The sequence below is a fragment of the Canis lupus genome, chromosome 12 (assembly GCF_048164855.1).
Source record: "Canis lupus baileyi chromosome 12, mCanLup2.hap1, whole genome shotgun sequence".
NCBI classification, from domain to species: Eukaryota; Metazoa; Chordata; class Mammalia; order Carnivora; family Canidae; genus Canis; species Canis lupus.
In genome coordinates, this window is record NC_132849.1 from 46,145,960 (window position 1) to 46,172,374 (window position 26,415).

Below are 26,415 nucleotides of genomic sequence, written 5' to 3' on the forward strand. Positions count from 1 at the left end.
CCACCCGGGCTGCCCCAAGAAACAGTATTGACATCAAAAGACAGGCAAGCAAAGTCTGGTTGTTCCATGGTGAGCCAACTGCAAGGGCCACACTACCCAGCCTCTATAATCAGCTAGTTTTCAGTGCCTCCCCCTTGGTTCCTCCCTCTCTACCTCCCTGGTGACCCTGTCTATCCTCAAAGCCACAGTTAGTCTCTCCTTTGCTTTCTTCACTTTCTATGTCTGTCTCTGGAAGTCGCTTACTATCTGCAGAGGGAATGGGAGAGAACAAGACCCACTTCTGGGATCATCTCTGCCCAGTCTGAAGACCAGCCAACAGTGGGCTCAGTATCCAGCACCTATGGATTCACCCGGACTATTTGGTATAATTATTTTTAAAGTATCTGCAAAATCAAAGGACTCCAAAGTTCTCCTTTATTATGGTAGGCCTGGAGTACCTGTAGTATCCTTTCCACAGACCCACTGGGGCTTCTCCAAGTTCTCCTCCTATTGACTGTATCTCACTTTACTGCCAGGCTGGGGGGTTATTCTAGTAATTGGCCTTTGGAAAAATGCAGCTGATCTGCCTTACAGGGAGTGAAGAACTTTCACCAGGTCTCTCTCTGCTTGGCCTCAGTTACATGGACTTGTTTCCTCTGGGAAGTCTGGGCATCATATTTCTTTTGAGCTTCCCCAGAAAAGGCTGGCTTGGAAAACAGGTCTACAAAGGCTACCTCGTGGTTGCAGAGTTGTCCTGCTGACCCTACTTCTGGGATGCAGACAGCCTGTCTCTTGCTGGAAATGCCTTTTTTTTTTTTCTAATTACAGTTGATATATATTTACTTATAAAAACTCCTTAAGTAGAAAAATGAAATAGTAGAAAATCTGCCAAAATCTCACCCCCAAAAGACTGGTAACATTTCAGGGAATATTCTTTGAGACTATTCCTATGAATATACAAACATCTTAATTTCTTGAAGTATGACTAATATAATCTGCTGATAATCTCTTATTCTACAAGTTTCCCTTGTATGTTGTGCATATAATTAACTTCCAAGGTGCTTCTGGGAGGGAATCTGTTTCTCCATGCCCTGGCAGTCAGTCTTCCACCAAGCTGCACACAGATGGTAACAAACATCCATCCATTCAGCACATTAGCAAACAGAGGGGTTTCTCTCCTGACCCCCCAGTGTTTCATGGGTGGGTCCACACTGGCCAAGGCTTTTCACAGGGCTTTGGCTTTATATCACCCCATAAGTTTCACTATCACCTACGTGCTAGTTAACATACAAAAATTCTGAGATAAAACACACAATTCTCAACAATTTTATGGTCTCTGAAGGGAAAAAGACAAGTACACATAGCTATAATATAGTACAAAGAGGAATTCAAAAAGGTTAAGCACAGAGTGAAGCACTCAAAATGGGCAAAGGAACTACTGTTGTTGGTATGGACTACTGGGAGGAGGCCACACTACACCCAAGAGAAGTCTTAAAGGACACGGAGTAGTAACTCAGGTGGATAAGGGATGGAAAGGACATTCATAACAGAGGAAACAGAATTCAAAAAACAAAATCACCTTGTATGCACTTGTTATTATCTGTGTTATATATAACAGCAAAATGCGTTTTTTTTAAATCTTCCACAAAAACAAAAAAATAAGAAACTTATTATAAAGGCAATGGGCATTTTTTTGAAGGCAACGGTTTTAAGCACAAGAGTGACATGATCTGTTTTTGTAAAGATCGTTCTGGCAGTAGGTTTGGCGTGCAGACTGGAAGCAAGAACAGTTGTAATGCTATTGTGATACTCCAGTTCAAATGAGAGCCCGCATTAAGGCAACAGCAGTGGAAGTGATAGAAGAGAATTTGACACAGGCAGAACAAATAGCGTTTGGTGACCTCTTGCAGCTGTGGAAATGAGCACTTAGGGAGATCCTTCACTAATGATGTAAGAGTCCTGGTAGATAAGTGCCTTTTTCTGAATCTACTCTTATTTTATTTTATTTTATTTTATTTTATTTTATTTTATTTTATTTTACTATTTTATTTTATTTATTTTATTTTAATTAATTAATTAATTTTTACTTTTTTCCCCTCATATTTTTAAGCCAGAGGTAAAGGGACACATTGTAAATTTAGTTTTAGAAATGTTATATTTGACGGGCACCTGGGTGGACTGCATCTGACTCTTGATTTTGGCTCAGGTCACGATCTCAGAATTGTGAGACTGAGCCCCAAGTCAGGCTCATTCTGGGCAGGGAGTCTGCTGCTTAAGATTTTCTTTCTTTCTTTCTCTCTGCCCCTCCTGCGCCTGGCTCTTTCTCTCTCTCTCTCAAAAAAAAATTAAATATATATATATATATATACATATATATATATATAAAATATATGAAATGACTAAGGAACATTCAAATGGGGATGTTTAAAAGGTAGCAAGATAGAGTAAAATTCTGAAAAGAGATCTGAGCTAAAGATAGACATTTGCAATTTACAGGTACATATGGAATCATCTGGTTTTCTGTTTATTTGTTCTTAACTATAATCATCTTTTTTCCTTCCACAGAATATCTGATTTCCTTTGGAGACTTACTTTCTACTTATTCCCCATTAAATAAAGTCTCAGGAGATTCTTAATCAGGCCAATGGGAGACTTCCAATCTGAATGGGGACCTTGAGGAAAATTACAGAAAGAACAAACATGGCAGGAATGCGTTCATCCTAGCAGCAGGGCACTCCTGATGGGTCTTTCTAGGAGACTGTTCATATCCTATCTGCTCTCTAGCTTCCTTAAGAGTAAGAGGCTGGTTTTATCTTTATCTTATTTTATCTTATTTCCAATTATGATATCCAAATAGCACTCCAATAAATTCACATTTGCTTAATTTAGTCAGAATTGGTGTCTGCTGCTTGAAAACCAAGTATCCTAAATGATAATTTATACATACCTACATGCACACACATGTACCCAAATATATCACAGGACACAGACACAGACGTAGACAAAAGTACCGGAAATGTGCATGGGATAACAAAAAGGAAAAGAGCAAAGGCCAGAACCCTGAAGGATGCTGACATTTAACAAGGCAAGTGAAGAAAGAGAAATTTGAGGGAGAGGCTGAGAAGTAGCTGGAGAGGAGATAGTTTTGTCAAGGATACAAACACCAGGGACTGGGTGGTGAACGGTGGTCAAGAGGCACACTGTAATGCAGGGAATGGCACAAAGTGAGGTTAGGAGGCCTGAATGCTGAGGAAGGTACTGAGAAACCTCCATGACTAAAACAGAATTTTTCTTGGGAAGTAGTGGGAGATAAGAAGCTAGAGTCAGATAACGCATAGTTTTGAATAAGAGGTAGAGAAATTCAGACAGTAGAAACAATGGACAATGAGGACGATAAAAAATGCAGGAGTACTTACTATGTGTCAAGCAACAAATATTTGTTGAATAAAGTCTAACTCCACTCTCTTTTTTTTTTTTCGCTTTCCTTTTAAATATGAGGAAATCACCTCCAGTATCTTCATTCTTAACTCATACTACTTTATGTTTAAAAGGGGGAGGGGCACCTTGGGGCTCAGTCAGTTAAGCCTCTGCCTTCAGCTCTGGTCATGATCCCAGGAATCTGGGATCGACCCCCCTGTTGTCAGGTTTCCTCCTCAGAGGGGAATATGCTTTTCTCTCTCCCTTTGCCCCTCCCCCTCCACCTGTGTTCTCTCTCGCCTGCTCTGCTCTCTGATAAATAAATAAAAAATCTTAAACAATAAATAAAAGGGGGGAATAACTGGAAAACTATATGGTGAGAATTCCTCATAGGATGGTTGATAATTGGTTACTTTTTAGATGTGCACATCTTCTATCTAAGCAAGTCCCTCTAGATCAATGCTGCCAAAGAGAACTTGCTGTCATTGCAAAAAGTTCTGTATCTGTGTGTCCAATACAGTAGTCATTAACCACATGTGGGCACTGAGCATGTTACATGTGCCTGGTGAGGATGAAGTATTGAATTTTTAATTTTATTTAACTTTGAATAGCCATGTGTAGCTAGTGGCTATCTTCCTGAGTAGTGAAGCTCTAGACTGCCTGAATGAATCCAAGGGCAGTGTCAGGATGGCTTTTCACCTCTTCTCCTAGCTGCCCTGGATTAGATTATATAAAGTTTAAGGCAATGAGGACAAGATTGGGGGATGCAGAAGAAGGCAGAGAAAAAGCTGCTGATGGAGGCAGCGTTCAAGTCTGTAAAAGTAATTCTATTTTGAAGTCTGTTTCACATATCTATAGCTAATGAAAATACTGTTAGCTCCTTGAAGTCAAGAACCTAAATATATTTCTATTCTGAGGTTTCAGAATTTCTAACTTGATGTGTTTTTTCATATTTGAATTTGCTTGCCTGATGGCCTCTAATTCATGTGTGATACTGTGTTACAGCTTTTCCCTGATTCACAGTGGTTTTCAGGTAATTTCATCAGCTAAAAGAAATAATTCCTACTTTGTTTTCTTTTTATAGTAGCTTTGAATGGACATTTTCCCTGTCATTTCCTCTTCATGTTAAAGTGTTGTGGACTTGTCTCACGCAGCAATAATGAATGTTTACATAAATTAAAGCAGCAGTACTATTCTCTATCTCCAGGTGTGATGTGTTCGGTTTGTTTGTAATCTACTTGCTTTCCATGTTGATCTCTGAAGTTTCTGAAGAATGTATGATGAAGCTAGGATTTAAGTGATCACCATTTTCCTACAGGAACCCCCAAAATCTCAACAACTTGTACACCTTATACTTCTTAGTATCTCAAAAGACATTATATGCAGAAAATAAATTCAATAAAATATTTAATGAATCCAAAGGAGTCCTGAGCCTAACTTTAAACTTGGCACTGAGAAGGCAGACAGAACCAACACAGGAAAACTGGGCAATATGCAAGAATTAGTCTACTAACATCCTGTGGGGTAGAAGAGATAGGCAGTAAATGCTGGGGAAGAGCAGGTCTCCAGAAAGTGCCAAGGGTACTCAAACAGGGGGCTGGTGACAGGTGCCAGACCAGGCAAGGAGATGTGGTAGAAGTTGGAAATAAACCAAAAGTTACTTTTCTTTCTTTAACGTATTTTCCTCTAATAGCTTCCATTTTAAAATTTCAAAATATAGCAAATTTGAAAGAATTCTGTAGTGAACATCCGTACATTCACCACCTAGATTCTACCATAAACATTTTTACCTTACTTGTTACAACACTGTTTCCAAAATATGGTCATGTGTCACACACTCAATTCAGTAGGTTATGAAGAGGATATAATAAAAATCATGGGACTCGATCAGATATGATTAGCATCCCCTCTCGATCCTGTATGCATACACACTCTCAGATAGCAGTCATTTCTATTCAGTTTCAATGACCTATGTCTTTATATATTTTTTATAATCTACAAAATATGTGCATTTCCTTAGTAAAAATCATTAAAACTGACAGTGTAAGTAATACAGTGGTTGTGTCACATGAAGGGAATATGAAGAATTTAGATTCTGAGGGCGAACTGCTACTAGGAGAGTAAAAAATATTTAGCAGCCTGTTAAAAATAAAGGAACAGAGTATGTGAAGGGTTAGAGCAAGAAGTACATATTTAGGTGTCATCTCCTAAAGCAAAGAGCACACAAAGAATTTCTGGGGCTAGAAAAGCCAAGAACTGAATTTTCAGAATATTCTTACATTAGCAGTATTGGCGGAGAGAATCATGGATAATAAAAAAAGAGCAATTAGTTGGGGTAATAGGGGAAAAGGTATATGGGAGCTAGAACATAAAGAGACCCATACAAGTCTGAGTTGTCAGAAAGACTTCACCAGAAAGGAGGGCCTTCAAGCAGGACAAGAAAAGGAGAATTTATTATTTATACAAAATATATTAAAAATATATAAAATATGTGTATATGTGTATATATATATGTATATGTATACGTGTAAGTGTACAAATGAAACTAGGCCTAGAGACAGAAAGGCATACTCTGCAGGGAATGAGTGTGTCCACACACACGTTCGTTAACATTCATGTATGAGAGGGGGCACTTGAGGTGATGAGCTTGCTCGGAAATAAAACATCTGCATTGAGAACAGAGGGAGTGAGGATTAGACAGGAAAAGCTGGGGAGAAAATGACAATAATTACAAGATAACTCAAGTTTAAAGGTTCTTCACTTTAAAAAGTTTAGGAGAGGGTTGTTAGAATATTAAGTTCCCTTATAGTATTTACATAAACAATTAAAAATTTTAATCAGGAAACTTTTTAGGAAAACATCTACTCTGATAAAGTGTGGCATCCCTTACTCAAAAGTGAAATTCTACCATAGATATACATAGATAGCACTAGCAAACTAAATTCTAATGTTTTATGCTCCCAAAGAGTCCCAACCACTCCAGGAATAAACGGCAGAGCCGTGCAGCAGGCTTCAGTTTTCCATCTGACTATATAGAATGCCTTTATGAAAAGTTCTCATATTCATTATTCACATTTAATTCTGAAATAGCCATAACTGTCAAAATAGATTATAAAATAATTATTAAAGGTTTTTGAAAACTTACTATGTTTTAAAATTTATTAATTAGAAGTAAAACATAAAAGATAAAGAAAAAACCAAATTGGCTTAGATCAAAGATTTTGATCATTTTGTGACTAAGTGAGAACAGCTACCTCCAACAGGAGAGGTCCCAGGGACTCCTTTTCTATCACTCCCTGACTGCTCGATGAGATGTCTGATTTCTGCACTTCATCATCAGTTGTGGATTTCTCTATAATAAAGAAATAAAAAGTCACACATCCAAAAAGGGTACATTTCTCCATAATAGCAAGTTTGTGAAGACAAGATTCACCTAATTTAAGATTCAAATAACATCTATTATCTAGGTGATATTTATTAATAGTATTATTTCATCTTAATTATACTCATTTTATGGATGACAAAATTGAGGGTGACAAAGATTGAGTAACGTGTTGCATATCATATAACTAATAAATGGCAACAGGAAAATTTGAATTCTAACCTATTAAGTCCAGTGTTCCAACAGTGGGAAAAACAGTATAAATACATAGCCTTTTGAAAAAGTCTACACCAAAAGTTTTTAAGAAATGACTAAATTGTAGAAGAATGATGATTTCCTCCATTTTTATACTTTTCTGATTTTATCAATTGCCACTGAATAGTGAACAAATGCTCTTTCCTTTAAAGCCTGCATGAATTAGCTAACCTTTCACATTCATGTCATGGCAATCTGATTGATAAACCCATAACCGTTAAATGATCCTGAAATTCTTTTGTGCAATGATGCTATGCTGGAAAAGTCATCCATCATCTTAAAGCAGCACCATACTTAAATAAGTTTCCAATCTGTCAAACTAGTTAGTTAGCCAAAAACCAAATGTGGTATTATTGAATACAGATATCATTTTTTCACTTTAAAATATGAACTATTTCATATATTACAAAAAAAAAGACAGAAAATGACATAGCATACGTTCACATAGCCACTGTTCATTTTTCACAGATGTTAACATTTGCTTCAGGTCCTTCCTTTTTAAAAAATAAATGTTGCACACAGAACTAATGCTCTGCCACCATTTCTCCTCTGTCCCTTTTCAGAAATAACCAGCATTCTGAGGTCAGTGTAATAATTTCTAAGCTGTTTTTATTATTTAAGTACACATGTATGATTTCATGAATAATAGATTGTTTTGTGTCTTAAAGTTTACATAAATATAGAATTTTTCCAACTTACTTTCGTCAATCAATATCATGTTTGAGATTTAAGCACATTGATATAGATTTGATTCATTCATTTGAACTGGTATATAGTATATTATACGAACAACTCACAGATTTCCTAGTTCACTATTAACAAACCTTTGACTATCACAGTGCTATAATAAACTATTTTCAGTATTTCCTTTTTTGTACATGTGTGACAGGTTTCTTTAGGGTAAATACTAAAAGTGAAGTTGCTAGATCATATAGGGTCTGTGTATTTTCTATATTAGTAAGTTTGGGGCAGCTAGGGGGTTCAGTTGGTTAAGCATCTGCCTTCAGCTCTGGACATGATTCTGGAGCTGCAGAATCCAGCCTAGTTTCAGGTTCCCTGCTCAGCAGGAAGCCTGCTTCTCCCTCTCCTTCTGCGACACCCCCCACCCTCTGCTTGTGCGCGCTCTCAAATAAATAGGTAAAATCTTAAAAAAAAAAAAAAAAAAAAGTGCTAAGTTTGATAGATTGTTCTCTAAAGAAAATGTACCCCTGGTCATGTTCATGGGTTTTTATTTTTCTTTATCTGCATGGACAGTTGCTGTCACAATTTTTGTGTGTGTGTTTGTGTGTGTGTGTGTGTGTGAATCTAATGGGTGTAAAATGTCATCTCATATAGTATTCATAGAAACAGCTTTACTGAGCTACAATTCACATAGCATGCCATTCATGCATTTAAAGCATACAATTCAACGGTTTTTTGTATATTCACAGTTGTGCAACCACCTTACAATGCATTTTAGAACATATTCATCATCTCAAAAAGAAACCTTGTGTTCTTCAGCAGAGTCACTCCCCATTTTCCCAAAACTCCCAAGCCCTGTGCCAACCACCAATCTACTTTCAATCTCTATGGATTTGCCTATTCTGGACATTTTATATAAATGGAAACATACTTGTGTGGTCCTATGTGATGGCTTCTTTTGCTTGGCCTATTTTCAAGGTTAATCCATATTGAGGCATTTGTCAATACTTAATTCCTTTTTGTTGCCAAATAATATTCCACTGTATAAGTATACCTCATTTTACTTATCCATTAATCAACTGATAGATATATGGGTTGTTTCCAGTTTTCAGCTATTTATGAATAGTGATATTATAGATATTTGTGTGCAAGTTTTCATGTGGACATATGTTTTCATTTGTCTCAGGTATATACCTACAAATGGAATTGCTGGACAATATGGTGGAACTACTGGACTGTTTTCCAAAGCGGCTGCACAATTTTATTTTTCATTCTTACCAGCAGCATATAGGGGTTCCAATTTCTCCCATCCTTACCAACGGGTGTTATCTGTCTTTTTGATGATAGCTATCTTATCTCATTGTGGTTTTGATTTGCATTTCCCTGATGGCTAATGATAACGAGCATATTTTTCCTGTGCTAATTTATTAGTCACTTACAGGTCTTTGGAGAATGTCTATTCAGAGCCTTTGCCTATTTTTTAATTGGGCTTTTTATTATTATGGTATAGAAGTTTCTCATTTATTTCTAAGATCTACTTCCTTCATCAATTGATATTTTTATAGTATTAAAACACAGGTTTTTGTGTTTTAAACAAGTTTGCAAAAAAACATAAACCATCAAGTCCAAGTAAATTAAATAACTGTGTGAAAAGCAAAACATCTAAAATTTTAGGCAAATCCTAAGGCAGGAGTAGCTAAGTGACCTACTTTCTGGCTTAAGGAATGTGAACAGAAATGACATGCAATTTCTGGGTCTTATCCTTAAAAGGAAAGAAGCATGCCTTCCCATTTTCTTCTTCCCCCTTCTTGTCAGCTGGGATATGGACAGGTGAGCCATGTCTAACCATGTGAGTAATGGTAATATACTAGGAATGACACAGCAAAAAAGATGGGAGGAATCACAACCTCTGACACATACATAGATTATCTTGTTAAAGCTACTGTGTTTGGGGTCTCTTGTTACAGTAGCCTAGCCTATAATTGTAGCTAATATATTCTGTATTTCCCAATAACATGTTTATTTGCTATATCTTGATTATGTTCATGACAGACATTACTGACATGCAATCATAAAAAGACTTGAACTTACATCAACCTTCTACACATATATTTCTCCCTCCCTGCCTCCCTCCATTCTCCCAATATAGTTACAAGAATTTTTAGAGCTATCAGTATTTAACGTCTATGTTACTGCAGCTACATAAATATACGGTTCACAAATGAGCCAAGGTATGTGCTACAATTTACATTTCTTATATTTTGTGTTTTAGTTTTTTTTTTTTTATCTCTAAACTGTCCCCAAGAGCTGAAAAATTCCTCTCAATTTGGTCAGTCATCAGATATTCTTCCTTTTTTTTTTTTTTTTAAATGGAACTATTCCTCCTGGAGACCCATATCTACCTGCTTCAACTGGGACTGGCTACATTTTTAGGCAGATGTACAACTGTAGTTCTAAGTCTCCTTCTATCTTTCTTCTGTTAAGATTCTATGGTTCCCTTGGATTAAGATCTTATGCCTTTCTTTCTTGGTTTACTACCTTGGTTTTGGTAGCTACTTCTGAAAAAAGTACACAAAAAAACTTTTCAACTGAGGCTTACATCTGAAAATGTCTTTATTTTGCACTCATACTTCATTTGGGTGCACACAGAATTCCAGGTTTAGAACTCTCATTTTTCAGTGCTGCTATTCAGAAATCTAGATACATTCTGAAAATCTAGTATGCACCTATTTTTTCTTTCTCTTGTTTTTTCTCTGTAGTGTCTAAAAATTGTGCATTGGTATGGGTTTTTTCTTTTTTCCTTTCTTTTTTATTCACTGTGTTGGGCACTATATGAGTGCTTTCAATCTGGAAACCCACACTGCTCTAATTCTGAGAAGTGTTTTGTTTTGTTTTTATATCATTACTCTTGTAATTTCCTTCCTTCTATTTGGTCTGTTCTTTTTTCTGGAATTAATCATATGTTACACCTCCTGAACTAATCCCATAATTCCCATCTTTGCTTTCCACTGCTTATCTTTTTACTTTATTTTCTAAGGGATTTTTTCACACTATCTTTCAACTCTTCATCTATTTATTCAACAAATATTCATGAAAGTCTACTACATAGCCAGGAATTGTTTTAGAGATGGAGAACACAATTATGAGCAAACAAAAATCCTCACTCACCCTTAGGGGGCTCTAGTGGGAGTAGGGAGAAAATGTGGATAGAGGAGGCAAGACAGGGAACTGATTTTGTCATGTTGACCCATTCCCAATGGTCAGTGTCTGTGTGTCTTTTCCTTTGGACTGCTCAGGATCCCCAGAGGAGTCCTCTCACCTCTAACTTAGGGAGCGTGAGTCAGGCTGTCAGGGTTTAAGATCAAGCAGCAAGGAGACATACAGCCTCTTACTGGCTTTCCCCTGCAGACTTAAAATACCAGTTTCTCCTGTCTGCTCAATCGGCTGTCACTAGACAATTGACTTTCCAGCTTATAAAATCTTAAAATCCTGTCACTTTAATCATTACAACTATATTTGTTTATAATCTTTTCACATTGCTGCTCTTAATCTGAAGTTCTTTTGGGACTATTCCTTATGTTTGTTATTTGGGGTCCTACTTACTGTGTAGATTGTTTCCTCATATGTCATTTAAAGTTTTAGCATAAAATCACCTTGGGAGCAATTTTTCTTTGGGAATGTCTTGGGGCCAAGTGTGGGAGTCTTTCTCCAAAGTGCTCTGCCTTTGTGTCTCTTTTAACTCTTTGCTAGGGATTTTGTGGTGTGGGGTCCTCAGTAAATATGGCTAGTATAAATATGAATCATAAAAAAAAAATGAGAGTCTTCTCAGAGGAGACTGTTTCCCACACCCAGAGCCAAGGCAGAGACCAACTTATTTTTCAGATGGAGGGAGTTACCTACAACTGAGCTACTGTCTTTCAACACTGTGCCAAAGCTTCAGGTCTGACACCACAACTTATGTTTCTTGACTCTATCCCCTATGGTACCAGGTTCTATAACCTCCCAAGGCAACAAGTGTTCAAGTTAAATTAATAAGCCTTGTTGTTATAACAAGAAGGCTCTCAGATTCATGTTATAAAATAAAGACCATCTAAACAAAAATGTTTAATAAAATTATGAAATTCAAAGCAATTTCTTAATAATAAAAAAATAAAATCACATATTATAAAGGTCCTTATAAAAAAAGCACACAGCCATGGTTTTGTTTTGTTTACCTTGTTCCATTCTCTTCATTAACTGTATCTGATCGACTGTCTTCTTCAAAATCTTGCATTTGTCTGGTTTTACACTCAAACTGTCAATGTCACTGATGTTGGCAGATAGTAACTCAGCTAGCTCTTCTAAATATTTATTTTCTTGCTCCCTGCGTCTCTTTTCAGTGCTGTTCCACAAAGAAAAACCAGTTAGTGTACATTTCTATCATCATACTTCCTTCTCTGTTCAAGTACTTAATATTAACAACCTTATAGAGATCTGTAATTTTATCTGAAATATAAAGTCAGATTTTGAAAACAATCTAAATTCACATCTGAAAAACAGATACTCCAAAATACCAAAGTGCAGAAGACAATTCTGGCCAAAATACATAAAAAGAAAAACTGCCATCACAGATGTATTTCCTCCTTAATGATGTAAATGTATCAAATATTTCAAATAGCCAATGAATGTTAAACATTAAAAGGAAGCAGACAGTACATATACAAGTTGCACTTGGAATTTATTTTATATTCTAAATAATAACTCCTTGAAATAGAAGATGTGAATTTTCAAATAACTTTGATATATATAAATTAAGCAGTGAGATTATACTAGTTCAAATAAGTTATGCTCGGAAATCTGAAAAACTCATTTCTAATAAACTCTTAATTCGTATAATGATTAGACCATTAGTTGGTCCTCATCAAAAAGAAAGGAGTATCCATCCAAAAAGTAAAATAAAAAGAATAATAGATCAATAATTAGAGATAAGGTACAGAGAATGTCTTTTGTATACAACTTTGTTCTAAAAAAATAGAAAAGACATCTATTTATAGGTTCTCATAAATGTAATACAATCAATTTTGATTTATCTGGAAGCAAAATAATGAGAACAAAGGATAATAGTGCAAACAGCTAGCATTTTATATTCATTCAAATGAAGTGAATGAATATCGTTCACTTTTGTTTTCCAGTCTTTACTCCTGGTTTAATTAGCCAAATCATCAGGCAACTTGCTTTATGTAATACATGCAAAGACAGTGAAGTATTACTTTGAAATGAATTTTTCCATTATCAAATTAACATAATAAGAAAGACTGGTCACAAATAGCTCTTTGTTTTAATAAGCAGCAATCAAAAACATCTGGTATAATGGTAGAAAAAAGAGGTGAAAAGAGGGAAAGATCAGTTGCTTTTTAAAAAGTTCATAATTGACAATTAAAATACCACTTTTCGTAATAAAAAAACACGATAAAAGCAATAGCATTTCCATAACAATGTAGTAAGTTGAAAAGAACCAAGTCAACCAATCAAATGTATTTAACTACATAAAACAAAATACTACAAAATGGTACACATCCCAAAACATAACCAAATTTTAAAACCATAATAATCACATTGTCTTTATCTTTAAAGCCTTTCATTATTGAGTTATTAGTCTCATTTTACTTAGTAAAACTTTATCTGAGAATTTCCAGATAGTATATGCAGCAAGGTATTTTGACAAACTTCACACCAAGGTGTTGAAAACATGAAGAAAATGAGTAACACACATTTTCATATATGCAAGGTTCCAGAGAACCCCATGTCTGCAAATTGACAAGTATTTAAGAGGACACCTGTTTTTGCCTTAGAGAAACTAATTCATACTACACTTATTTTGTAGATTCAGTTTAAAGTATGATCTGTTTAAATCCAGGAGTCTAAATTCCAATATGAGTAAATTGGATTCATGTGGTGGAACTCTCAAATCTGTTTTTGACATTAAGTTTTATGTAAAACTGAAATGCCTGACACCACTGTAGAGTAAAAGAAAGTGATAGAAAGGCAGGATAGTCAGAGAGGTGAGAGAGGAAGCAAGAAGCTAAGAGTAACGAAATGCTGAGGTGTCTATAAAATGACTTAAGAATGAAACTAGGAAAATCACCACAAAATGAAGTAACGAATAAGCAAGGACAGAAAATGAGAGCAGATATATTCAAATAAAGTTAAAACTGAAGAAGGGGCGGGTGTGACAAAAAATTTCTACCTTAATGGAAAAGAAGGTTTCCTTTATTACTCTGGGCCACCTACATTTCACCAGCCCAACAGACTTCCATTGATCTGGCACACATGCTAGTTAACAAAGCTATGAATTAACTCCTCATGTATCTTTTGTTTTCAACTACTAGCTTTTTCATAAACGTTCCTCTGCTTATTATGTGCCAGATAACCTTGTAGTATGTACCAGGGACCCACGGTTAAATTAGAGGTAGCCCCAATTAGTGTGAGAATAAAGAAAAGGAGCTATTACACTGACAAGACTGTAATACTACAGAAGCTCACAGAGGTAGCACCTAGACCTAGAGAATGAATTGTCCCAACCCAGCCAGTAGAGAGGGATTGGTTTCAGGGTGGGGGAGGCAAACAAACCCAGCTTTTTCAAAGATATAAAATGAGAATGAAAATGTCAAGTTAAAGAACCTGTAAGTAGTTCAGCATGGCTGATGTATAAATAAGAAACAAAAGGGCAAGAGATGAGGACCAGGCCCAATCATGAGGGCTCTTGCATACACCATGATAAAGAGCATGTATATTGCTTAAAAGCACAAGTTGAAACTTCCTCAGTCATTTATTAGCTATGTAACCCTGGGCAAGTTACCTGGGCAGCAATTTACCTTTTCTAAGCTTCAATTTCTTTAACTGCAAAACAAGGATGATGACATTAATTATCTCCCAGAATTTTGTGAGGATTAAAGATGTAAAACGCTTGGCAGAATTCCTGGCTATTAGTTCAATAAATGTTATCTATTATCAACATTTTGGCTATGATTATTTATTTTCAGGGTAAGAGGAAGCCCAGAGGGTTTTAGAAGAATGTGTGGCATGACCAGATTTGTAAGCTCCCTGAAGATAGAAAACATGCCTCATTTCACTTATATCCTTATAACATCATGCACACCATGCTGGTTGAATAGCAGGCACTTAATAAAGCACTTGTTGAGCTGAATTAGAAATGTTATACAGGCACAAGGCACAGCTATCCACTATTTTGAGACCAGCATTTTAATCCCCATTCTCCAGTAGAGTTAAGGAATGGAGAAAAGAGAATAGGAGGATATATGAGACATCTCATCCCATCAAACAATTACTAAGAAACTCTATCAGGGCTCATGGGCACAAGGGCTCTCAATACCCTAAAATATAACGTACACTTTTATGATTAATGAGTTCAAAATCTGTTTAAAGTGACAGCAGATAACAAACCAAAAGAAACATGACAAGGTGGTATTCATGTGCAAACTCCAGTTTCAAAATCACAAAGTTTTGGTTTACCATATCAAAAATATCAATTGAAAACTAAAGCCCACACTTATAAACCTGAAGGAGAGAATGTTCTCAAACATTCTGAAAGCAAACATACAAGGATAAGGATTATCCTTACCATATAAGGATTATCTTTAAAACATCTGAGAATAATATATTAGTTTTTTGATATTTATAATAACATGATTATGTAGGTACAAAAAATATCAAAGTTTTATAAATAAACCATAAAACAAATAAGAAAGTTCAGAACATTAGACCAATAATCCCAAATCATTAGTATTCCTGTATATTAAAAATTGCCAATTAGAAGGTGCAATAGACAAAATTATATCACTTCTAAAAGCAATAAAAATTCTGTGATACCCTGGAATTATCTAACTAAAGACGGGCTAGTTGTTCAAAGAGCAAAATTATAAACTATTGCTGAAGAACAGTGAAGACTTGAATAAGTGAACAGCCTTTATATTTACAAATAAGAACACTCTAGAATCTGGAGTCTAGAAAATAAAAATGTCATTTCTCTCCCAATTTAATGCACAAAAGTAAATGAAATTCTAATCTAGATCCCAGGAGTATTTTTCCCCCCAGGGGAAACTTATAAAACTGATTTTAAAATCTGAATGGAATGGTAAAGGGACAAGAACAGGGAAAACAATTTTGAAAAATGACAAAAAAGAATGTCCTGCCCCTTCAGATATCAAGGTGACTGTCATAAGAAGGTTCGAAACTAGATCTCTATCTATTCAGGAACTCAGTTCATGATAAAGGTAACAGCACAAAAGCAGGGAAAGGATAGGGTCATTCATAACCACTTCTATTCTACGTAGGAAAAAATAAAACTATATCATACACAAAAATAAATTCCAGATTGATTACAACTTTAAATATTTATTAGAAGAAAATATGTAAAAATGCAGTGAAGGTCTTGAAGTAGAGGGGAAAATATTCTTTAATAAGACCCCCCTCCCATGAGCTTGACACATGAAAACTGAAGGTTTTAAAATATGTCAAAAGATTTCAAAAACAGAGTTAGACTGGGAGACAGCATATGAATCAAGTTTAAGCAACAAATAGTAGTACCTAGAAAATTAAACATAACTCTTACAAATAAAAAGGACAAACACCTTAGCAGGAATATGGGCAAAAGATATAACCAGGAAATTCACAGAAGAGGAAAACAAAAACCATGATCAATGTATCTAGTCATCAGTGAAATATACTTGAAACTGTAACCCCACACACATCAATCAGATTGGCAAAGAGTTAAAATGAGGAGAGAGAGTAGTGTGGGTAAGGATGTGAAAAAAAAAAAACAAAACTCTGGATGCTTATTATTTGAAGAGCGATGTGGTAGTTACCTAGTTAACAAAAAAATGTACACAGATCCAAAAAAAAAATATGTACACAGATCCTAAAGGAACTCTTACGTATGAAGTAGAAGGTGTATATGAGGATGTTCGCTGCAGTGCTAGCAGTAAGAGAGAAAATTTCTAACAAAAAGCTTGTTTATCTATAGGGAAGCTCTCTTCTGTAGAGAAATGGATTTTTCAAATGGTGTACATCTGTAATATAATATTTAATCAAAAGGTGACAGGACTGAATCTATGTGCTTATATCTCAAGATGCATGCTGCAAAGAGCGTATAATAGGAAAATATATATGCTATACAGTATTGTACAATATATATTTACTCACCAATCCTTTTATATACATAATTATTAAAAATGGAGAAATTAATTGCAGACAGATCAATTTAATCATTAATTATTTTACTACCTTTTTTCAAACAAGACTATGCAAATACGATAAAATATTAACAAAATACTAACAATACCATAAAATATATGTGATGAGTATAGATACTTTCTTAGCGTCTATACTTTTATAGATTTAAATTCCCCCAAATAAAAAAATTAAATCCAAAAAACATAGTTTTAATTATTTATTCTTAAGTTTTCCTTTGTAAACGACTGACTTTGTTATATACAGATAGAAATAAGAACATTTACTCTGACAACATAAATCTGGATTGTATCTTGATATCCTCTGAGCATCTGGAGACTTACCTGTGGTTATGAGTACTTAGGTTATGATCTCTCTATGATAGTTCTCTGAACTGATTAACTTTTCTCTTTCCAGCTTCTAGGCATTCTCGTTAAAATCCTTTACTTTCCTTGCCATGAGAAAAAAAGCATGTAATCCAGTGACAAAAGAGTCTTTTGTCACTTCAACTCTCTAGATCAGCTATTATCAACTGGGGCCATATTGCTTTCCCCATCCTTGGGAAATACTGACAGACATTTGATAATGTTTGAAGACATTTCTGGCAATCACAACTGATATGACATTTTGGTTATCACAAATGATATAAAGATGCTACTGGCCTTTAGTGTGAAAGCCCAGGATATTGCTAAACATCCTACAATACAGGATAGTGCCCTACAACAAAGAATTATTTGGCTGACAATGACAATAGTGTGAAAGGCTGAGAAAGCTTGCTTGCTTTAGATCCTAGAAGGTGAATGGATCCCCACTCTTCTCCTCTCAGGTAGAAAGCTGCTCTTTTGATGTGATTGCGGTTCCTTTTCTATCTGGAATTTGTTAGAGTCTCCTTAGCAGTAATTCTCTTTTAGCCAATTGAAGGTGATCATATTCCTTACAATATACAAATATTTAATTTCATAAATAGAGATCCTTTAAAATCCTAACATTATAACAATATATTTCTTTGTTCTACTAAGACCATAATGTTCTAAGATAGCAATTAAAGATGTACAATGAATTTATCTATTCACTTGACAAATACCTACTGTGTCGTTACTCTACATAATCCAAATACTATGCTACAAACTAGGGATAAAACGGTAAGAACAGACAAGGTCCTTACCAAATGGTAGTCTAAGTGTGTAGTGGAGAAGCCAAGGATTTGTGAAATAATCACATAATTAGTAAAAACTTGAATTTATGGATCAGAGCTATAGACATAATGTGAGACAGATACACGAATGAGGGAGATTTAATATGATAGTTATGGAAATAAAGCTTCTTTTAAGGTGGTAATATCTAAGCTGGCATCTGGATAACATACAGGTGTTCTATAGGTTCCAGGAAATCTAGAGGGAGCAAGCATGTGGAAAGGCCCTGGGGGAAGCAAGACAGCATGGTAAGTCTAAGGGACTCAAAGAAGACAAGTAAACTTGGAGTAGATGGAACAGGAGCTCTAAAATGTCAATAAAATTGATAAAGAAGTTCTCTCAGATATACACTAAGAAAAGAGTGTTCCTACCTTGATGCCAGAGTGTCACATGGCGATCCTTTCCTCTTATGTGAATCTGGGTTAGCAGGGTCGGATGAACTGTCCCCGAGGCCACTCATGTTGAAAAACTTCACACCTAAAAAGGAAGGACAACAATAAGAAATCTACCCTGGTGAGCTTTCTAACCACAAGGGAGGAGGAGGCTCCCTTAGGTTAGAAGATATCTAAACTTTGTAGTCTCTCAATGAATAGCTAATTACAGCTGTCATAAAAACCACTACATCTATACAAAAGCATAGAGTTAGTGTTTCTATAATTTCTTTTCTGTATCTATAAAACAAAATTAATAAGCCCTTATGAAATCATAAAGGTCAATTAGGATGAAAATATTATTAGAATCATGAAGTAGATACTGAAATTTTTTCAGAGAAAAAACATCACTTTTAGATGTAAATGTAAAAACAATGTATAATTTGGAGTCAGATATTTTTTATGTTCATTTTAGGTTATACTTTTAAAAGAATTTTAAACAACTTTTATTCATAAGGTTTGGGATGTTATACAATAGGGAAAATAAATAATACATATACAAATGAAGTTAAAGCGATGAACTAGATTTGGTACTTACCAACTTTGAATTCTATACTCCTAACCTTGTGTCTATGTAGTCAGGCGACAAAGATCAAATGTTTAGTCATGTTAGGATCTTGGTATAGATGCCAGAGAACACAAAGTCATTTCCCTGAGCATGCCAGCCAGGTCTCTCTCTCACATGTTGTGCCAGTTAGTGACTGCACTTACAGATCCCTTCTGACCTGTCCCTATCAACCACTATTCTTCATAGAATCCCTAATGACACTCAGAATTATATTCCTGGCCTTATATTTATCACTACCTTTGTATTTTATTAGTGCCAAACAACACACCTCCTCCATTCTTTTTCACTCCACCTATTCTTGTAAAAGGAAAGAAAATTCTTGTTAAATGGGAAAAACCTTTAACTTTTCCTTAAATTATAAAATTATTAAGCCACAGCGATGGCAGCTGTGCTTCTAAAGTTTCTTACAAAAAAGGCCACGATCCTTGAGAATCTCTCACATGGTTTTAGTTAATACATCTAGTAAATCCTTTTCCTCTTGTCCTAAAACTTACTCTTACTGTCTCTAGCCCTTTCTCCATACCAAAGATTGTCAATCTCCCTTTCAGTTATAAATAGCATCTAAAATTCTAATCACAATTTTATTATTTCATGCAACCAAAAGGGCACATTTTGAATTTCTCCCATATTAGAAGCGCAGTTCATAAAAATCTCCAATGCCTAGGATTGTAGTCTTATAATTACTTTTTACTTTTCTCTTTTACTCCTGATTTTTAACTGGTATCTATGTCCTGTCAATTCTTCCTTAATAAGAGATCTTAGATCATCCTCTCCTTTATTTTCAAATATAGTTATGATTCCAGTTGGAACCAAATGCCTCATTCTGGATTAATGCAAGAACGGTGTATCTGGTTTCTCAATTCCAGTCTCTCACTTCTAATCTGTCCTATAAACAGCACCTAAACCATTCCTGCTCAAATGTCATTTTCAAGGTATCAGTTCCCTGATGAATCAACTGGATCCCCCTACTGGGGCACAGTGGTTAAAAGCATGGACCTTGGGGTCAGAAGGCCTTAAGTTTAAATCTCAACCTAACCACTATCTGGGCAAAGTGTGTAATCTCCTTAACCTAATTCCTCATCTGTAACATAAGGGTAATAATTACCTTCACCTACCTTCAGATTTGCTGTGAGGACTAAATAGTGCATATAAAGAGCATACTGTAGCTCCTGGAGAAGCTAGCTATTGTTATTACCCCCTCTGTAGACAGAGAGCTCCCTGAGGGGCAGTGTTCACTCAGTGGATAATTCATCCCAAACCTCTTCATCAATAAATACAACGGACATTTTTCATTCCTTCATTTTACTAGGGCTCAATACTGCTAGCTATCATTATTATTATTATTACTTTACTGGACTACTTAGAGCAACATGTGAAATAGTTACCTTCTGAAACTTTGTCATCGATTGGCTTCTGTGATCCCAAACTTTCTTCATTTACTTAACAAATAAATCTATCCATCTATCATGCATCAGGCACTGTGCTAAAAGCTGAGCAAGTAATGGACAGCAAAAGAGAGGTTCCTGCCCTCATGCAGCAGGAGACATAAATAAGACACAAAAATAACACAGAATTTTAAATTGTGATAAAAGTTACCAAGAAAAAGAATAGGGTTAATAGAAGCAATAGAGGAGACCTAATTTTAACTGGGGGATCACCTGAGCCTTCTCTGCAGAGGTGATGTTTAAGTTATGAACTGACAGATGAGAATTTAGTGTGGTTTTTCTTCTTACCTTATTCTGAGTACTTTTCGCCCAATTCTTTGCAGTCAGAATTCCTCATGGTCCTAACATCCTAAGGTCTCTTTTTCCCTCAGAGTATATACATTATCCTGCGGTGATACCACTCACTCAACATGATTTCAAAACACATCTCTGTACTGACTATCCCTGAAACCCCATCTCTAGCTCACACCTCCTGGGTCTCAGACCCCTGATCCAATTCCTCACCATATATCTCTATCCAGATGTCACACAGGCACTTCAAATTCAACTTTCCAAAATGAACTTAACATTACCGCATGTATTTCTATTTCTCCTCTCAGTTGGTATGTTGGAGTCATTCTAGCCTCTTCTCTCATACCCCACATTCAAGCAGACACCAAGATTTGTCAATTTTTATTTCCTAAATATTTCCAAAATCCATTCCTTCTTCATATTCTCTCATCCCCTCCTGCTGGACTATTAAAGTAGCTTTCCAGATGGTCTCCCTGAGAAACCAGAGTGGGCTATCAAAAATTTAAGTCTGCTCATCTCAATTTCTTGCTTAAAACCCTTCACTAAATCCTGTCTGCAGGACATTTAACTTTGACATAATATACAAAGTTTCCATCAGCTCTCACCTATTGTGTATCTATTATAGGACCGTGGTGAATTAAGTGACTAAACATCCATTCAATGAAGTATTTATAGATTTAAAAAAAATCTATTTATTTCAGAGAGAGAAAGAGAGAAATCATGAGCAAGGGGAGAAGCAGAGGAAGAAGCAGATTCCCCACTGAGCAGGGAGCCTGATGCAGGGTTTGATCCCAGGATCATAACCTGAGCTGAAGGCAGACGCTTAGCCGACTGAGCCACCCAGTAAATTACAGATGTTATATACTATACTTTATGACATATATAAAATCTTTAAGTTAATAGTTGTACATACATGTAGATTACATACGTTAATTTTAGTTTTGAGCCTAAGGAAAGACTTTTTTTTTTTTTTTTTTAAGGAAAGACTTTAAAAATAAAATCTTGGGATCCCTGGGTGGCGCAGCGGTTTGGCGCCTGCCTTTGGCCCAGGGCGCGATTCTGGAGACCCGGGATCGAATCCCACATCGGGCTCCCGGTGCATGGAGCCTGCTTCTCCCTCTGCCTATGTCTCTGCCTCTCTCTCTCTCTCTGTGACTATCATAAATAAATAAAAAATTTAAAAAAATTTAAAAATAAAATAAAAAAATAAAATCTTTAGTATACTTCATGCTCCCAGGAAAGGTAAATATTAGTCAGAAAACTTTAAATTGATCTCAGTGGGTAGCCCTAACTTAACTTAGCAACAAATATTTATGGAGTTCCTGGTATATGCCAGCCTCTGTTTGAGGTACTGGGGACACAGCTGTCAATAAAATTTATAAAAATCACTGTCTTCAGAGAGGTTCATTTTATTGTAAGGGAGAGAGACAATAAATAAAATTAAAAAGTAAGTTATAGAGTATATTAGAAGGTGGTTAAGTGTTACAGAGAAAAATTAGGCGAAAATAGAGATATGTGTGAAAGTTCTGGAAGAGTCAGCAACTTTAAGCAGCATAGTTAGAAAAGGCCTCATTGAGAAGTTGAGATAGGAGCAAAGCCTTGAAGGAGGTGAGGGAAGGGAGAAAGGTATCTGGAGAAACAGTGCTCCTGGCAGGGGCAGAGGGAAGAGCTGTAACCCTTAAGGCCAGAGCATAACTATGCTTTTTGAGAAACATAAAAGAGATCAATGTAGCTAGAACCAGAGAGTGAGGAACAGATGATCTCAGAAAGATCACAGGAGGCTATATCATGTAAGGCCATAAAAACCATTTTAAAGACTAGCTTTACTCTGACTGAATTAGGCAATCAGTGGAGGGTAAAGAACAGAGGAATGACAAGGTCTGGTTTCCATTCTAAGACTTCTGCTACAAAGGGTAAGTACAATCTTTCTCATCTCAGTAATTTGGTATTTAAGTTTCCAACTGCTAAATGGGACTTTTTCATTTGGATATCTGTCACCTCAAACTCAACATTTATAAAATATGCTGGACTTTTAAATTCCAGGCTTCTATTAATGATGAATAAATAAGGTGAGCTGCATTGTCATTTAATGTCATCATTAAAAAAAAAAAAAAACTTGTTAAATCTCTTATGGTGGGAGAGAGGAAGGACCTATGATAAGGAAAATAATTACAATTTAAGCCTCAGAGCAAAGGCAAATATGCCAGACTTGTAATATCAACCACCACAACAAAAAGATGTCAAAAGATTCTGAAACCCAAACACAAAATAAGAATAATCATTTGAGTAAAATATTACTATAATTAATATAATTGCTACCTTCTTTTCCTATGAAAATTCAAAGAAGCCACTTCATTTTATATTCACATAGAAATAAAATGTAATATTTTTAATGTATTAATATAAAAAAATGGAACTATGCAACAAATTTTGTAATAATGAAGGGACATTAACTAAAAGTAGAAATAGAAGAGAGAAGAAACAAAGCAGAAAATAAAGAGAAGAGTTTAGAGTTTACTAAACCCAAAGAAAAATAGCTAAGTCCCTACTTCCTGCTTAAGGACTACTTATTACTTCCTTATCTGTCTGTCTTTTCTGCCTCCAAAGACATTAAGTTATACTCATTTGAGAATTTATCCACTTGGAATTCTACTGGCTCTCAAAATAGAAAGGGCCATATACTTCTTACTATACTATGCTATAAAATGTAATTCTCCTGCTTGCCTCCCCTTCTATATTATGAACTCAAAGCCAGTTACTAGATCTTTTTTTACTGTATATCCATTGTCTAACAAAATGCCCAAGAGATACAGAAGCTAAAACAGGTGATGAGTTTGAAGTGACAAAACTACTTAACTAATACAACATTTAAAAGTTTAAAGGAAAAAAAAAAGTTTAAAGGATATTTAAGATATTTTATGGTTAAATATTTTCTGGAATCCTTCATAAAACTCTGGAATTCTTTCTTATAATTGAGAAACTGAGCTCACTTGAAGTCCTTGTTACTCTGTTTTCAATGGGAAAAAAAACCTGTTTTCTTGATCTAGAAATTGGAGAACATCTCTTCTAATTTTGTACCATTTGGGGGAAATGTCTTACAATTTTTCATAGTATTGTAGAGACATGAGGTCATGTTACAGTCATACAACTGTAAACATAAATAATACAATCTCACAGACTGTATCATTTTGAGCAACAAACGTTTTTAGATTTAAAGTCAGATTCCCCATACTGTGCTCTCCCCTCAGACTACAGGCTGGAGACTGACATCTTCTAAATTTATCTGAGATTCTGGAACTGAGAAGATATTAGACAATAATTCAACAGCAGCCAGACAAGACAGGCAGCCTACCAAAATAAGAGCCAACACTAAGAAGCTATGAGAGTCACCAACAATGTGCTGATGATATGATTCTGGTATTAACTGCTTTCTATTTACAAAACACAATATACAGATAGTGGAATGCAAAACCTCTGATGAGTGAAAACTATTACAGCTGTTCTATTTGTGGAATGGCTTTACATTTGGCAGTAAGGGTACTTAAATAAGGTTCATTAAGAAAAGAAACGAACTAGGGGTGGTGGAAGGGGAGGAGGGCGGGGGGTGGGGGTGAGTGGGTGACGGGCACTGAGGGGGACACTTGACGGGATGAGCACTGGGTGTTACTCTGTATGTTGGTAAATTGAACACCAATAAAAATTATTTTATTAAAAAAAATAAAAATAAAAAAAAAAAGAAATGCTGGTTTCAGGAAACCAATTTGCATATCACCTTTTAAAAAAGAGCTAAGGTTTCTAAGTAAAAGTACTCTGTTGATTTGAAAAGAGTCACTAACTTATACCCAAACAACTTCAGGCCATCTGTAGAGAACAGTTTTAGGAATTAGAAACCACATCTATCTCAAATAAACCAGACAAAACCAACAGGTGGGGCTGAAGAAATAGATTAGTGTTTTGTATTTCATTTGAATTCTAAATTTCTAGAACAAGACATTTGTCACTCATTCCCCAGACTTAGCTGAGAACCACATAATTTGAAAAGTAAGTAACAACATGTTAGTAAATAACTAATAATATACTTTAAAATTGCTTAGCAGGCAATTAGCACAAAACAGCATTGATATGAGAGAGGCATTCTGTGAACTAAATCTCTCCAAGTTGACAGCTGTATGAAAAGAATCACACAGGAAAATCATGATAAGCAAAGAGCTTCTGCACTGGGCAACTGCCATGTGGAAACATTTCTCAGACTAACATCCTCAGACACCTACGGTCCTCTAAAAGATGTTTTCAATTCTTTTGTCTTTTCATTGCCTTGTCAATTGAAATCTTTCTCATGTGGTAAGTATGTATGGGAACTTTGGGATTTTCACCACCCTTTATAAGGCTGAATAATTTTCCACTGTTTAGATATTCCACATTTTGTTTATCCATCAGCTGATGGACATTAGGTTCTTTCATTTCAGGAGCTATTTATCAATAAAGATCCTGTAAAAATTTGTATGTATAAATGTGAGCATGTCTTCAATTCTCTTGGTATTCTTGGAATGGAACTACTAAGTCATATTGTAACTCTCCAGCTTTTAGAGGAAAAGCTGCCAAGCTGTCTCCCATAGTGCCTATACCATCTTAAATTTTTATCAGCAACGTATAAGTGTTCTAATTTTTCCACATCCTCACCAAATTTGTTATTTTCTGTTTTGTAACTTTAATTCAGGCCATCCTAGGAGGTGTGAAATGGTATCACATTAGTTTCGATTTGCATTTATTTCCCTAATCATTAATGAAACTGAGCATCTTTTTCATGTGTTTATTGGCCATTTGTATATTTTCTTTGGAGAAATGTCTATTCAGGTCCTTTGCCCATTTTTAAATTGGGTTGTCTTTTAATTGTTGAGTCATAAGAATTCTTTAAATTAGAGTACTAAGCCTCTACCAGATATATGACTTGCAAACATTTTGTTTTATGAACAAAGTCTTTATAATTTTGATGAAATCCAATTTATTTACTTTTTCTTATTAAGTGCAATGTCTTGACTTCCTTAGAGACAGTTTCTATTGATTGCTATTTTTCCTGTGTATATGCCTTACTTTCTTGTTTCTCTGAATGTTTCCTTTTTTTTGTTTTGTTTTGTTAAAAACTAGGTATTTTGAAGCTAATGCCTAAACAAAGATTTTGTTCAATATCTGGAAACAAAAAGTCACTCTGAATCCACAAAACCAGAGACCAGAACTCAGGTGGTGGCTATCCTTGGCCCAAAGAGGAATCCTTGCCCCAATAAGACTCTGCCATAAATGGTTTGCCAGTATCTGAACTCTATGGCCAGGAATAAAAAATAAAGGCAAAAATGGATTCAAAGCAACAAAGACATCATTTTATCTTCTTTCACTGATTCTATAAAACATCAGATTTTTTTAAAAGAAAATCCTGTGCAAAAACTTACATATATTATGTTAATAATAAATGCATTATCAAGGACTTGGTAACTTAAATTCTAAAAATATGTAGTTTTTGAAAAACGACTTAATAAATTCATATTTACCA

The 26,415-nt window shown here is 35.3% G+C and overlaps 1 protein-coding gene across 9 annotated transcripts in view; it reads right to left on the bottom strand.

Annotated features, from left to right (window-relative positions):
* The window catches only part of NCOA1 (nuclear receptor coactivator 1), a 244,326-nt gene that overhangs the window by 76,656 nt on the left and 141,255 nt on the right, over positions 1–26,415 (bottom strand). For all 9 annotated transcript variants that reach the window (XM_072770848.1, XM_072770853.1, XM_072770847.1 and 6 more), the window contains 3 exons: positions 18,507–18,612; positions 11,929–12,095; positions 6,651–6,748 (listed from right to left, as the gene is read on the bottom strand). In XM_072770848.1, coding sequence (XP_072626949.1) covers positions 6,651–6,748; positions 11,929–12,095; positions 18,507–18,595 — 354 coding nt within the window. In that variant the 5' untranslated portion in view covers positions 18,596–18,612. The remainder of the gene's footprint in view (positions 1–6,650; positions 6,749–11,928; positions 12,096–18,506; positions 18,613–26,415) is intronic.